The 14,925-nt window shown below is 35.7% G+C and overlaps 1 protein-coding gene across 1 annotated transcript in view; it reads right to left on the bottom strand.

Moving 5' to 3' along the window:
• LOC122792708 (transient receptor potential cation channel subfamily M member 2-like) overlaps positions 1-14,603 on the bottom strand; it is a 68,833-nt gene extending 54,230 nt beyond the window's left edge. Inside the window, exon 1 of the mRNA XM_044060294.1 lies at positions 14,431-14,603. Coding sequence (XP_043916229.1) covers positions 14,431-14,603 — 173 coding nt within the window. The remainder of the gene's footprint in view (positions 1-14,430) is intronic.
• Positions 14,604-14,925: the final 322 nt, after the last annotated feature.

Here is a 14,925-nt window from a genome sequence, read left to right as displayed (position 1 = left end):
AGGTTTCCTCTGGGTGCTCCAGTTTCCCCCCACATTACAACAACATGCATCTGGAGTATTTCTCCCTCAGCATCTGCTGAAAAATTGGCTTAATTCCAAGTTGGACTTTCCCAGTAAATAAGTGATTACATTTTACCCCTTTCTTCACTGTTGTGTAACTGTGAAGTTGGTATATATAATTTTTGGATGAGGGTGCAGGGGGCTTGCCCCCCAGCAGAAAAAAAAAGATTTTTGATTTTTTTTTGTTTTGTTTTGTTTTTTTCTGGTCATTGCTTTTCAGTATATAATTTGCAATGAACCGTGAGCCGAAACACAGTGCTTTGTGTTTGCTAAAGTAAACCAAGGCTCATGGGCTCTGAAAACACAAAAATTTAGATCAAGAAAGATATTCCTGTAGAGGTCTTCCTTTGCTTTGATTCAGACAATCTTCCATCAGTAACAGATCTTGGCAACCATTAAACTAAATGGAAATAATCAATCATATGTCTAGTTGGCATCTATGCCTAGGTATAAAAATTGGGAAAGATGCATAAGGCATATTGATACATATTAAGAAGTATGGGCTCAACATCTGTTAGGGATACAACTAATCTGATCAAAATTGTTAAGGTTATCAGTCCAATACCCTTTGGATTGTAAACAACCATTGAGCGTGGCTTGCATAACTGTAACATTTTCAGAGTTAATAGATCCGGAAAAAACATTTCAAGAAAAGGCCAGCTTCTATCCATCATTTTGTTAAATGGCTTTGCATGATATTACACATGTGATATAATTCCTGCTACTATAGGTGGTGAGGTCTCTTCACTCAGAGCTGCTCAACACTAAGTAACCACACTACTGATTGCAACTATATAACAATGGATTTCACAAAGTACTAGCCTTGAAACATATGGGATAAGTCCATTTTGTATTCCTACTAAGTTACTGTGATAGCTCTGCACTTATGTTTGGTACTTATTGTAATTTGAGTCCGAATAGCTTTGGTTTAACTCTTGTGAGAATAGAGAAAGAACCTTACAATTTCTAGACCTCTGATTGCTGTCAAACCTTGATGCGTACTATTTTGCTATTGGCCAGTGTACTTGATTGGATATTTTTACGTTTTCTATGCTGTTATAAGTTGCTCTTATTTGTGTGACAGTGCTCATCTCACAGCCATGGTTAGTTCATAGTTTTGTAGGCAGTTACTAGGCTTGCATTCCAGTGGACCATTGAAGAGCCTAGCCCAAATTCCCAGATGCCCCCATGCATTGGCTGGTTTAGTGGCTTTCCTTAGGTCACACAGAAGGCATCCTCTGCTCCAACTGCCAAACTAAGAGTCTGGACAGTTTAACTGTACTCTGTGTAAATGCAGGCACCCAGAACCTTACATTTCTCTATCTAACCTCTCCACAGATTCCGAGTGTACTTAATAGTCAGGAGTTACCCAAACAGCCCCTGCATTACTCCTCTTGGTTAGCCTGAAGCATCATCTAATACCTCAGTATTCAGAGACTATGTAGAGGCTAGTCTAATAAGACTGAGTGATGACCTGGCTACACTTAAATGCTCCGTCTTCCTCAGTCATCCCACTGCTAACTCGGAATCCTTTACTGCCAAATGTTTTGCACATCTGAATAGTTGCATAGATGCGTCTGTCTCCCACAGAAGTATATACAATGCCAAATTTAAAAATAAACCCCTGTGGTGGAACTCTAATAAAAACAGGCTATATAATTAAAGAAAAAAAACACATTGCACACAGAAATACATCTAACACTTGAGAAACCAAAAAGACTCTTGCTAAACTAAGCAAGGAACTCCAGATGTTTGTCAAATCAACCAAAGCCAGATAATGAGGTAAAAATAGCCGACCAGTTTTAAGATAACCAGATAACCACATACTTCTATAACAATGTTAGGTATCTAAGAAACAAAGCCCAGCACTGTGCAAAGCCAGATAATGTGGTAAAAATAGCCACCAAGTTTTAAGATAACCACAGCCTTCTATAACTATGTTAGGTATCTAAGAAACAATGCCCAGCACTGTGCAAAGCAAATAACAAATGCTATTACATACTTGGATACAGAGGACAAAGCAAATCCCCTATCAAACAAATTCAGCTCTAACTTTACCCTCATCTCCTCTATAGTATTCTTAGAACAAATACCCGTATCTACACCCCCCTTAAATCTTCCAAGAACACATTATGAAGGCACTATCTAAGGTCAAGAACATTACAACTGTGGAGCTTGATAACATACCAGGCTGCCTACTGGTTAGACTTAAACATCACTTGTCGGACCCACTATAAAGGCTATTCAATATTAGCCTTAAAACAGGCTTTGTGCTGAATAAATAGAGGACAGCAACAGACATTCCGTTACATAAAAGTGGGGCTGCAATGGACCCAGGTAATTATAGACAAATAAGCCTAACCAGTCTCATCTGTAAAGCCATGGAAAGGATCTTTATAGAACTAATAAATAAGGACATAGTTAACCTCCAGACTCTCAATCCAACCCAGTTTTGATTCATCAAGGGCTGGTCCTGCCAACTTAATCTGGTTAACGTCTTTAAAAAGTCACTGAGGCAATGGATGAGGGCAGTTCAGTGTATGCAACACATCTGGATCTCTAAGAGACATTCAACACCATCCTTCACTTAGACATTATAGATAAACTCTCCCATGTAAATGTTAACCCCTATGTAATTGGTTGGATAGCAAATTGACTCACAGATAGAATCCAGGAAATAATGTAGATGGCTCTATGTCCCTGAAAAGACATGTCACTAATGGAATATCCCAGGTTCAGATCTTGGGCTATTCATCTTCAAAATTTACTTCTCAGAGGTCAATGCTAATGTTAAAGTTTTGAGGCTGACCAAGGTTGCCATCATAAACCCCCGAGAGGACAGCATAATCCTACAAGATCACCTGTCAAATACAAATAGTTGGTGTCAAAACCACAGACTAAAACTAAATACCAAGAAGTGAGTAATCATATCCTTCAGCAGGTATGCCTTATAACTGTCACAGTGACAACACCTTATCTGAAAATTGATCCTGTAGTCTGAGATCTGAGAACCTATGTTGACAATAAACTGCCCTTTGATCATCACATACCATCTATTGTAAGGAAGTCCCTTTTCATCACACAGCTGATATCTAAAGTTATGGTGTCCAGATCCAGGGAAATAAGTGTTCCACTGTACTTGGCACTCATTAGGTCAATCATTGAGTGTAATGCCCCTTTTTGTATGTACCTGTCCAAACACTTGCCACAACTGGAATGACCACAATGCTTTCTCACTAAAAAAAAAAAAATCAAAGTCCAAAATAATAAAACCTATACAGACTGACACAAAACATTGTCTTTTTTTTCAAAATCATACAGGTCATTGAGACACAGGCTCCGCCTTGCTTATAGACCTTCAACAGACACTATTCTGTCAGGACTATTACACACTCACAAGTCCGATGTTATCATAAACCACTCACTCAAGTGACTGCAATCTCTTTGCCACCATTAACAGAACATGCTGGAGGGACAGATATGTATCAGAGAATACCGCTTAAGGAACTATCTTCCACTCTACTTAAAAGTGTTACAGTGTTCAAATGTAATTTGAATGAATGAATGGTTTACTGTACTTCCACTCCTAGTATTGCACCACTGGTCCTCATGGAGAAGAAAAACATGTAATTACCCAAGCATATATTTGTTTGGCCTGTATTTCAATATTCATATTGCAAAATATAATGAGTTTATAATTACCATGGGAATGTAAGGCTAGCCTTCTTCAGATCCTCATATATCAAAAGCCTATTAAGTAGTTATGAACCAATAAATTCTTCCATTGGAAGTTTTGAGTGAAGTCTACAAAGGGGATTATTTTACCATCCCCTGTTTTCATTAGTTGAGCTTAATGCTAATCATATGTTTCCATCCATGTTTTCACGACACTGAGTTCCAAATTAGTCTTAAAGGATTTATTCTTCCAGTCCTGATTAAAAATCAAAATATACTTGAATGTGGAAACTGTGATGTGTATCTAAAAACATCTATAAGGGGCACTGTTTCATCTGTATCAGATTGATGGAACTTTGTAATATTATTAACAGTAAAGATCTGAAAAACAACTTAAATTGTAAATGCCTGTGTGTGAAGGCTTTTATCTGTGTACATCAGTTTATGCTAGAGTGGTTAGAGGATGTGAGAAATATCAAAAATACAGCCTTAGATAATAAATCAGTTCCAACTGTGACCACTACCAGCAGTCAGGAATAGCCATTTTTAGCTCAGCAGGAAAAAGTGAAGGTAAAGAACAGGAAAAAGGGATCACAAAAGATCCTGACATAACATAAGTTAAGAAAAAAAAAAGACAGTTAAAATTAAGAACTCTAATACGATGAAATGTGTAGAACAGGGATCTTACAATAAAGTCTTACTCAATAAAAGTTCAGTGAGCATGCAAATGATAAATACTATAAATACTGGTAACTTTGTTAGTGAACTGGTAGTGCTGAGGTTTGAAATTAATGATGTGGAACATCAGGTGAAATATTCATTGGAAAAAACTGTATCAATTAGTAATTTGAAAACAATCATGGAGTTGTCAGCGTCAAGTGCTGAAACCAGCAAAAGTGGGAACTCAAGTGGGAATGGTTGGTGGAGGTTGGCATAATGGTTAAAGTGTTTACCTTACAAACACAAGGTGCAAGGTTTGAGTCTCACATGGGGTAATTAGCTAAGCTTAAAATGGCACCAAAGGCAGTTAGCCTAGTGCAAATCTATGGACATTTTTTTTAATTTGCCTTATATTTGAATTAATAAATAAAGGTGGCAGAATAAAATATAGAGAGTTTATGTCCCTTGATAAAGATGATTTAATTAACTTTGCTGAACATGGGAATGAAAACTGTGTTAACAAAAAAAAGTACAGCCAGGACAGGAAGTGGAAAAGCAGGTGAAGAATTGTTATTAGATGATTCCAATCCCATCAGGAAGGAAAGAGCTGTTGATGCAAGGGTTATAAAGGAAAATACTATTTTGAGTGACCCATGCCAAGAAATTTTAGTCCTGTGATATTCTATGTTATGACCCCTGTAAGGAGACTAAGCAGACAAGATAAGAAGCAATAATGGTTTCTTCCTTACCTGGCTTGAAACGTACTGATGTGAGTGCTGTCATGCATAAGTTCTCATCAAAGTATAAGGTGTTTGTGTCACACTCCACTAAACCACATGAATAATTCTATACTAGACATTGATGAATATTAGGAAAGTAAAAAGATTCATGGTGTGCTTAGCAAAATTATTCTTCCATTGTCTTGGTCAACTTTTTTGTTTACGAAAGCGCATCATTTTAACAACAGGCTAAGGCAATTAACTTTAGTATATAATATTGATTTTGTTAAGTACTGGGAATTGAACAGTAGGTTATTTTCTAATATGTTACATTTTAATTAATATGGTGCTTCTTCTGCTGTTGAAAAGTTAGCTGACTAAAACATTTTTTGGGGTTAATCTCCGCACTAGGGAGTGGTGTAATAACACCAGATCTGACAGAGTTATAAAATACTACTGTAAAGCACAAAGGTGGGGATATAAATATTATGAATTTGTTGGAGTAATGTCACAAGGGAACTATAAATGAATAGTAATTGTTGAATGTTAGAATTCCAAAGCATCAAAGGCTATAAAAAAGTAAGAAAGTCTGAGAGAGAATTAAAGGGGTGGAAGGGTTAATCTCTAGATTCATGACTCCATTCCCCTCAGTATGTAAACACTCTATGTAACTGAACGTTCATAATCTTGCACATATCTAACACCAGCAGAAGTGATCAAAACTCATTTGATCTCTTCTGCCAGTATTAAGTCCATGCAAGACTGTGCACAGTGGGGTCAGGGAATTTGTACTTTCTGCACTGTAGAGTGATCTGAGTTGGTATATATATATATATATATATATATATATATATATATATATATATATAAAATTAGCAAGTGGTATGGGGAGTGCAGGGGGGCTTGCCCCATCTGCAAAAAAAAAAAAAAAAACATAAGTATTTTATTTTTTCAGTGTTTTGGCTTTCGGTCTTTTGGGATTGATCTTTATCCAGTCAAGATTTGTGCACGTCAATGTTTCATAGTACATCCCTCAGTACTGATAAAGCAAGTTAGGGATACTGAAGCAGCTATAGTGCAGATAAGAGATATCATTATTAATAAACAACACATTTTGTGTTATGTTATCAAACACCTTCTGTGGATAACTTAATCCTCTGGCTTTTTTTGGATAAGTTAAAAAATATTTACATTATAAGCATATTATACTCATAGGGGATTTTAACTGCAGTGGTGGTGCTGCGGTAGCATTGCCGCCTCACAGTAAGACGTTGTCCCGTTCGATTCTCAGCTAGAGCGTCTTCTTTGTGGAGACATGCGTGAATGGGCGTACCTTCATTGAAGGTTGTGAGTCAGGGCCGGCAACTCGGCATGTAAAAATCTACTGCCAATCATTAGCGGACCGGAGTTCCGCTGTGGCGACGCCTAACTGGGAAAAGCTGAAAGACACAACAACATACTCATAGGGGATTTTAATTACCCAGGAATATTATGATGTGATCATCTAGCAAAATCTGTATTTGAAAAATAATTTATTAGCATGAGTACATTTTCAGTATCACACAATTGGTTACAGAAGGAATTAGAGGCTCAAACTGACAAAATTACTCAAGAAAAAGAAAGAAAGCATATTTGTTATAGGAAATATCCCACCAGTATGAATAAAATAATTCTTAATAGCCTAGGTAAGACACTAAAGAATAAAATAAGACAAGCTAAATTTAATTTTGAAACTCGTTTGCTAAATAAACATACATGTAAAAAACCTTTATATAAATATGTTCATTGATTAATAATGCTACACTCTCTTCCAGTATAAGGATATAAGTTATATTAACATTAGATCCACAAATCACAGCTAGTACCTTTCACAATTTTTTGTTAATATTTGTACTAAGATTACTGATAAGTCTAAATTCCTGTTTCAATGTATGGTCAATGTCCCAATTTTATTATAACATGATCAAAGATGCATTAAATAGTTTATTTATTTACATTTGTTTACTAGGAAAGTCCAATTGGGCCACAAGAGTTCATTTTCAGTGGATGGCCAGTGAGAACCCACCCTTTAACAGATGAAGAAAATATCAAAGACATTACATAAAAAATTGTTGAAAATTATACATTTCAAAAATAATCAACAATATTGTAAGGCACAGTGGTATAACAAAATATGTAGTAAAGAGAACATTAAGCAAAAGCAAAGTAAAATAACTATGTACAATTCTAGAGATCATCCTTTTGGCGATTCACAGTAGTACTAAGTAAAAGTCATGTGTTTAGTTTAATTGTAATTAAAAATAGGGGGAGAGATATTAGGATAGATGTTTATACATTGAGAGGAGGAAATCAGAAGAGGTTATGTAGAGTATAGAGAGGTAGGATAGCCAGGTGAAGATGATGAAGTGGCGATAGCTAGAGAATCTGTACAGACAGGGGTGGAGAAAAGAAGAAAAGTAGATGAGACTGATGTTCAACCAGGTGTATGAGCAGAGCCATGTGTTTGATAGGTGGTCTTTCAGAAGATGGTTGAAGGAAAGATGGTAGGTTACAGTTCTAATAACCTATGGAATACAGCTACATTTTTGGCAACAGAGTGGCAGGAAAGCCTATATCTAATTACTTTTTGAGGTTTATAGATGGTTTGAAGTTGTTTGTCATTAGAACAAGGGGTCTGTTTGGGTGATAGAAAGGTAGATTAGAGCTCAGTGCAGGACAGGATGTGTTTATAAATGATGTTGTGGGCAGTAACTAGTTGTATGAAGTCCAGGTAGTGGGGAAGTTCAAGCCATTTCAAATGATTAAGGGCCTTGCTGTGGTGCGTATAGTATTCTTTACTGGTAGCAAATTTAGAAACTTTGTTGTAGCATATTTCAAATTTAAACAGATACCTGCAAGTTGCTAAGCATAGGGGCAGTATATAAGAATGAAGGAAGGTGGTAAGTGGTTCCTAGGATGGTTTTTAACAGTTAGTGAGAAAGTTTATATGTGTATAAAACATGACGAGTTGCAGGTAAATTTTTACATTTTTTTTTTTATATAATTTTTGAATGTGAAATTTAAATCTGAGGTTGTTAGCAATTGTCACACTAAGCAGTTTTGTAGAGAATACACTTTCTATCTCTCTATTATTAAGTGAGAAGATTTTGAAACTGGACTTGTCCTTCAGATGTGCTTTGGGGAAGGATAGGATCAGTTTTGTTTTTTGTTTTTTTTTGTTTTGTGGGGGAGGGGATTTTGAATAATAATTGGGCACTGGGAAGACATTTTTCAACAGAGGTGAATGCTTCTTGTCTGATTTCAAGAAGATGCCCCAGAGTGTCAGATGAGCATATTAGTGTAGTATATCAGTATACTGTATAAGTGATACTTACCTACAGGAGGTGGAGTGGTCATATAAAATTAATAAAATTAATACGGCAACATTGATGGGCCCAGATATGATCCCAGGATCTCTAGTTAATATTAAAACTATTATTACCCCAATATTGCACAGCATATTAAACAAGCTTCTAGAAAATGGTATTGTTTGTAAATTGTTGAAATTTTCACACATTACTGCGATATGTAAAAAAGGAGAGAAAGATGAAGTTAAAAACTAGAGGACTATCAACTTGATGTCTGTAGTTAGAAAATGTTTTGAAAGATGTATGATTGATTTAATGAACAAAACCAGCACTAGTATGTGATTACTGATAATACAACAAGGTTTTGTAAGAGGGAGGTTTACTTCAAGTTACTTAATATATTTTTATTAACAAATTTATGGCAGTCTTAAATGGAGGACTTGTTCCTGGTATAATTTACTTACACCTAGCCAAAGCCTTCAACTGTTCACCATTCTTGTCCATTTATAAAAGTCTAATTATACTGAATACTTAACTGTTACATCATTAGATGGATAATGGAATAGCTGCAGGACAGAAAGCTGTTTGTTAAATATTGGAAATCATTATCTGTTTATCTGGCCATATCAGCAAAAGTTCTACAGGGATAAGTGTTGGGAGTTCTACTGTTTAATGCTGTCTTTTCAACCATGCCAAGAAGTTGAAATCTGTGGATCCATAAGTGTAAGGATGACTGCAAGTTGGGATTTCTTATACAAAACAATAAAGACTTTGAATAATTAAACAGCTGCATGAAATCACTGGGAAACTGGGCTTCTGCTACAGGTTTAAAATTTGGTTTAGACAAATGTAGTAAAATGTATTTTAATCAAAAACTACAAAGGAATCCAGTATAATTAGTTAAAGTATAACTTATTGAAGTTCACTGATATAAAGTTTTGGGTGTTACTATTACTTCTGATTTTTAATTTAGAAGTCATGGAAATTCGATCAGTACAAAGGCCATGAAACTGTTGGGCTATTTACTGAAGAATTTAACCACTAGAGATACAGATTGCTTGCCTACCGTTTACAAGGCACATATAAGTCCTATAGTAGAACATAACAGCATGTTTTGTATTTACACTGAGAGTCAGATGAAAACTTTTGAGAGTGTTCAGCGTAAATTCACTAAAAGAATCAGGTCTATATTAGAAGAACGAAATGACAAAAGAGCAAACACTCTTTCGTCGACACATAAAACCCAAAGTCTGAAAACAGCAAAGTTATGGAACAGTGATTTTTTTCCCTGGGAAAAAAATCACTGTTCCCAAAAAAAAAATTATAAAGATAAATTAAAGTGTGGGGGGGGGGGGTTCGCCCCCCCCCCAATTAAATATACAAACTCTGAGATTGCACCACAGTGTAGAAAACAGCAAAGTCCCGAGAACAACGCAGTGATTTTCTTTCCCTGGGAAAAAAATCGCTGTTCCGTAACTTCGCTGTTTTCGGACATTGGGCTTTATGTGTCGATGAAAGAGTGTTCGCTCTTTCGTCACTTTGCTCTTCTAATATAGACCCAAAGAATCATTTTGGTAAAAGATCTTGTATACAGATCAGGTATAAATACCTAAATCTTTATTTTTAAGTTATAGGTATATGACAGGAAATTTTATTTTAGTGTATAAAACCTTTCATTATGATATAAGGCAAATATTATTTGATACCAACAAGTCATAGTACCACTTTATTCAGCCCTTATCAGACACATTATTGAGCATAATGCCCCCTTTGGCATGTACCTGACCAGCTATATGCAACAGCTGGAATCCCCACATAAGTTCCTTACCAGGAAAATCCAGGATATAAATATATTGTCCTACACGGATCACCTTAAAACCTTATCTCAATACTCTGTCTTCTACAGGTTAATGAGAGGTGATCTATGCCTGACATACAAGGAATCCCCAGATCCAGCATTGATGGACCTTTGGCACATCCACAAAATGAACAGCATCAGCACTACTAGATCCAAGTATTTAAATTTTGCTTGTGACATAATAAGAAATTTTGGTGAGGCAGATATCGGTCTCTGAGGATTCCTATGCTCTGGAACAGGTTCCCCATCCATGTGAAGAAGAGTCTATCCCTAACCCTATTTAAGCATAACTTTGACTAATGGATGGGAAATCACAAATTCATCCCGAGTCTGGTCCCCATGTCTTTGATAGAGGAAGACAGTAATGCCCAAACTAATACCACCCCCACATAAGCATTAGAAACTTTCTAAATAACATATCCCATCCTAATAAATGCCCATGATACATAGGGATACAACTGGGTTGGATTGCATGGCTAGGCTTATATCGGCCCTGGTGGTTGTTAGCCTAGTATATAACTATGAACTATGAACTGTGAACTAAATATTTATTTATAGCAAACTACATCACTGAAGCAGCATGACAAATTAGAATACTGGACAAAAAAGAAAACCAAACCAGGAACAGATGGCTCTCCAGCTCTTTAATGAACAAATAGAAAATATAAATCCAAAGAACACTGATAACAAATCAGATAAAACGCTTTTCATCTAGTATAGTAACTAGACTTCTTCAGATGATTAATAGCAACTCAGGTTCTTCTTAAATATATGTCCCCCTCCCTCCTGACTTAATTGAATAATGGGTACCAAGTACTAATTACTTAGTTGTGCAACATTTTACTTCTTAGATTAGTCATAAAAATACAAGTAGAAATGACAATAGAAGATACCAATGAAAAATGGGAAAATATCACCATAAACATAAAATAATTAACAAAAATACTACGCACAATTAAATACACATTCAGTCTAATAACAATCTACTAACATCCACTAGGATGGATTATCTAGTTGAAATAAAACACCTACATAACTATACTAAAACTAATAATAACTACAACATTACAAGACTAGGGAAAATGATGTACTTCCTCAAAGTTATCTACTCAGATTCTTAAGTCTCAAGAGGCACTGTATAGAACAAGAATCATTGATATCCAGGTAATGGCAAGCATCCAACCGGATTTGCCACATTAATTCCAATCTGTCTAATAATAAAGATCTTGGTCCACCCCTTAAACCTTTTGGAATATGATCAATGATTCTAAATTTAAAGCTATGTGTATGATTCCACTTTATATGGTTGGCTAATGCGTTTTCAGTTTTCTCCTTTTTGATATAATATAAATGCTCATATACCCGCTTACGTAACTTTTGATCGGTCTTCCCGATATAAAAGGTGGGGCAGTGTTGACATTTAGCTAAGCAGACCACATAGGTAGAATTACAATTAAATCTACCAAAGGTCATAGTATAACGTTGATCTCTTATATAAAACATGTACCCAATGTCCATAACTTTACAATAATTACAAGATTTGCATTTAGCCATACCCGGGTGTCTAAGTGATCTGATGTTACAAGTTTCAAGTAGATCCTTCAAATTATTCCCTCTCTTAAATGTAAATGAGGGAGTTGGCCCTATTATTGTATGAAGTTCTAAGTTATTACTAAAAAGATTCCAGTTTCTCTTTATTATAGCTAGTGTGTGTGCTTATTTTCTGGGCTAAAAGTCAGTATAAAACTGACAGGGGATCTGTTTTGTCCATAATTAGTTTTATTAGTCAAGTTCCCAAGATCCACCAAATTATTTGGTAAAGCCTCCCCTCGTAACAGTGGGGTATATACACCATTAGACCTCTTGTGTAAAATCTCTTTAGTGATTTCCAAAATTAGGTCCCTAGGATAGCCCCTTGTAATAAATATATTGCCAATTTTTTCACATTCCTTGATGAAATCACTCTCAATTGTTACCATCCTTGCAGCTCGAACTAATTGGCCCTTAATCACTGACTTTTTATGATGCAAAGGATGTGAACTACTAAAGTATAAATATGTGTTCAAAAATGTATCCTTCCTTTAGATCTTAGCAGTCAGTCTTTTATGGGCCCGACTTTAACTAATTCAATGTCAAGGTATGTTATTACATCTTCATGAAAGGTATATGAGAATTCTAGAAAGTCGGTAGTTTGATTCAAGTACCTTATGAACTCTGCTACTTCATCTAAATTGCCTTTATGGATGATAAAAATGTCATCCAGGTAGCAAGTGTAAAAAAATATTCTTTCCATTAGATGCTCCTTCTTAAGAAAATATTCCTTTTCCCATTGGGCCATAACTGTGTTTGCAAAGTTGGCCCCACATGGGGACCCTATTGTCACCCCAATCTTCTGCAAGTAAAATTGTTTATCAAACAGAAAATAGTTATTTGTTAAGACAAGGTCCAATAGGTTACTCACTAGCCTAATTTCAACTGGAGGTACCCCTTTCTCCCCAAGGAATCAAACTATACATTTGATTTCTTCCTCGTGTGGGATAGATGTATACAAATCCCTGACATTGATCGTTAGGAAGTTGAAATTCTCCTGGTGTGGAAGTCCATTTCATTTTGATAAAAAAGTCCAAGAATCTTTGCAAATTGGGCCTTTGTTCTTTAAAAATTTCTTTAGTATGCTATCTGCTACTTTAGCTATAGGATATGTTACACTTTGACGTGCATCAACAAGTGGCCTCATTGGTGGATCAGCTAAAGATTTATCTATTTTTGGCACACCTAATAAAATTGGTGTCCTCGGGGCTAACATTGGTAAATAATTCAAGAGGGACTTGTCAATTAATTGTTTAATAAAAAGATCATTCAACTGATCCTTTAATCTCTTATAAGCTGTGATTAATTAATTCAAACTGACTGGGATTTAAGTATCAGTTGCCAAAAGTTTAGACATTTTTTGGGTGTAGAAATCATTACCCATTATCACCAAACCTCCCCCTTTGTCTGGTTTCAAAGTTTGAATTCGTAACTGTCAAAACTCAGTGAAAGCTACCTAGTCGTCTCTCCCTATATTCTATTTGTATTTTAACTTATCCATTGGTAAATTCCTTATGTCAATTTCACACATTTTTTTTTTCAAATGTTGAGATAAGTGGGTTACCTGGAGGATTAAAAGTACTAGGGATATAGAATTCAGATGTAGTTTTCTGTTCTGCATTAAAGAAAACCTGCAAGTTAAGTTTTCTAATAAACAGCTTAAAATCCATAATAGTTTGTACCATATTGACTGATTTAGTTGGTACAAACGATAAACCCTTTGCTAAAAGTTCCACCATGCTAGGTTCTACTTCAAACTCAGAAAATTTATAAATACTAACTTCCCCACTGCTGTTAATAATAACTTTAAGTGGGGGTGCTGTTCAACGATGTGTGTCAGTATCAAGATTTAAATTCACAGAGAAATCCGTCTCTTTAGCACTCGTGTTTAAATCTACATTAGACAACATTTCAGACAATGGAAGTTCAGAACTCGATAACACTTTGTTGGTTGCACTAACAGTTCACAAATCCAGTGAATCCAATAATGCGTTTGAGCTAAGCTGTGGAAAAGTAGCAAAGGCATTGTAAACATCTTGGCCAGAGTTGCAGGAGCTGGAGCCCCCCCCCCCCCCAGTGTTAGTTAGTGCTTTAAACATAACTGCTTCCTGACCAGATGCTCCAGTATTACAGTTTAAGTTCGATGTTACAGGAGTCCCTTTGTCAGGCAAGCATACAGTAACACTAGACAGCATCTCAGACAGATGTAATTTAACACTTGATGCCCCTTCATTAGCTGTACTAGAAAACCCTAAATCCAACCAATCAGGCAATTCATTAGTGCTAGGCTGTAAAGATTTAATGCCAGTATTACTATCTTGGCTAACAATTCGTAAATCCATATAATATAACAAAGATGTAGAACTAAGGTCTAACAAGTATTCACACTGTCCAAAGGCACAAAATGCAATAATGGTGTTCCGGTCATTTACTTATCCAGCTTAGCGACGGGGAATTCAGCAACAGTACAGGCAAAATTCAAACCCAGATCAGTTGAAAGGGAATAAGTTAAATAAGTTACCACTTCTTTTTGTTGGTACTGCCTTTCCTTCGTTGCGAGTTTTTCCCTTTCTGAGTCTCTCGTCCCATCTGTTGTTGATTTGTTCCTTCCTGGTGAAAAACCTGCTGGTTGGCATTAGCTTCCACTTCACTAAAGTTGTCTAGTTGGTCAAGGTGATCACCATCAAACTCCATTCATGAGTTGTAACACAAACAAAATTATAAAAACCCCTTCAAAATCAGAAAATCTGTAAAAACAACAATAAAACAGTGCACGTGTTAAATGCTGAGTAACATTAAAAAATTGCTTGAACAATAAAAGAATAAAATTGTGCAATGTGATCTCGGTGTTGGCATATTTAATTTGCAGGAGGTATGGGGCATACAGAAAGGCTTGCCCCTTGCAAAAATGTAAAAAAGGTAGATTTTTGTGGGGGTTTTTTGATGTTTTAGCAAAATATCTAAACTATATCAAAACTGTAAAATGTCTAAAATGCAAATCATCTAAACACAAAAT

This window comes from Protopterus annectens, chromosome 2.part0 (genome assembly GCF_019279795.1).
Source record: "Protopterus annectens isolate FY-2018-M chromosome 2.part0, PAN1.0, whole genome shotgun sequence".
Taxonomy (NCBI): domain Eukaryota; kingdom Metazoa; phylum Chordata; order Ceratodontiformes; family Protopteridae; genus Protopterus; species Protopterus annectens.
This window is presented reverse-complemented; position numbering and strand designations above follow the sequence as displayed.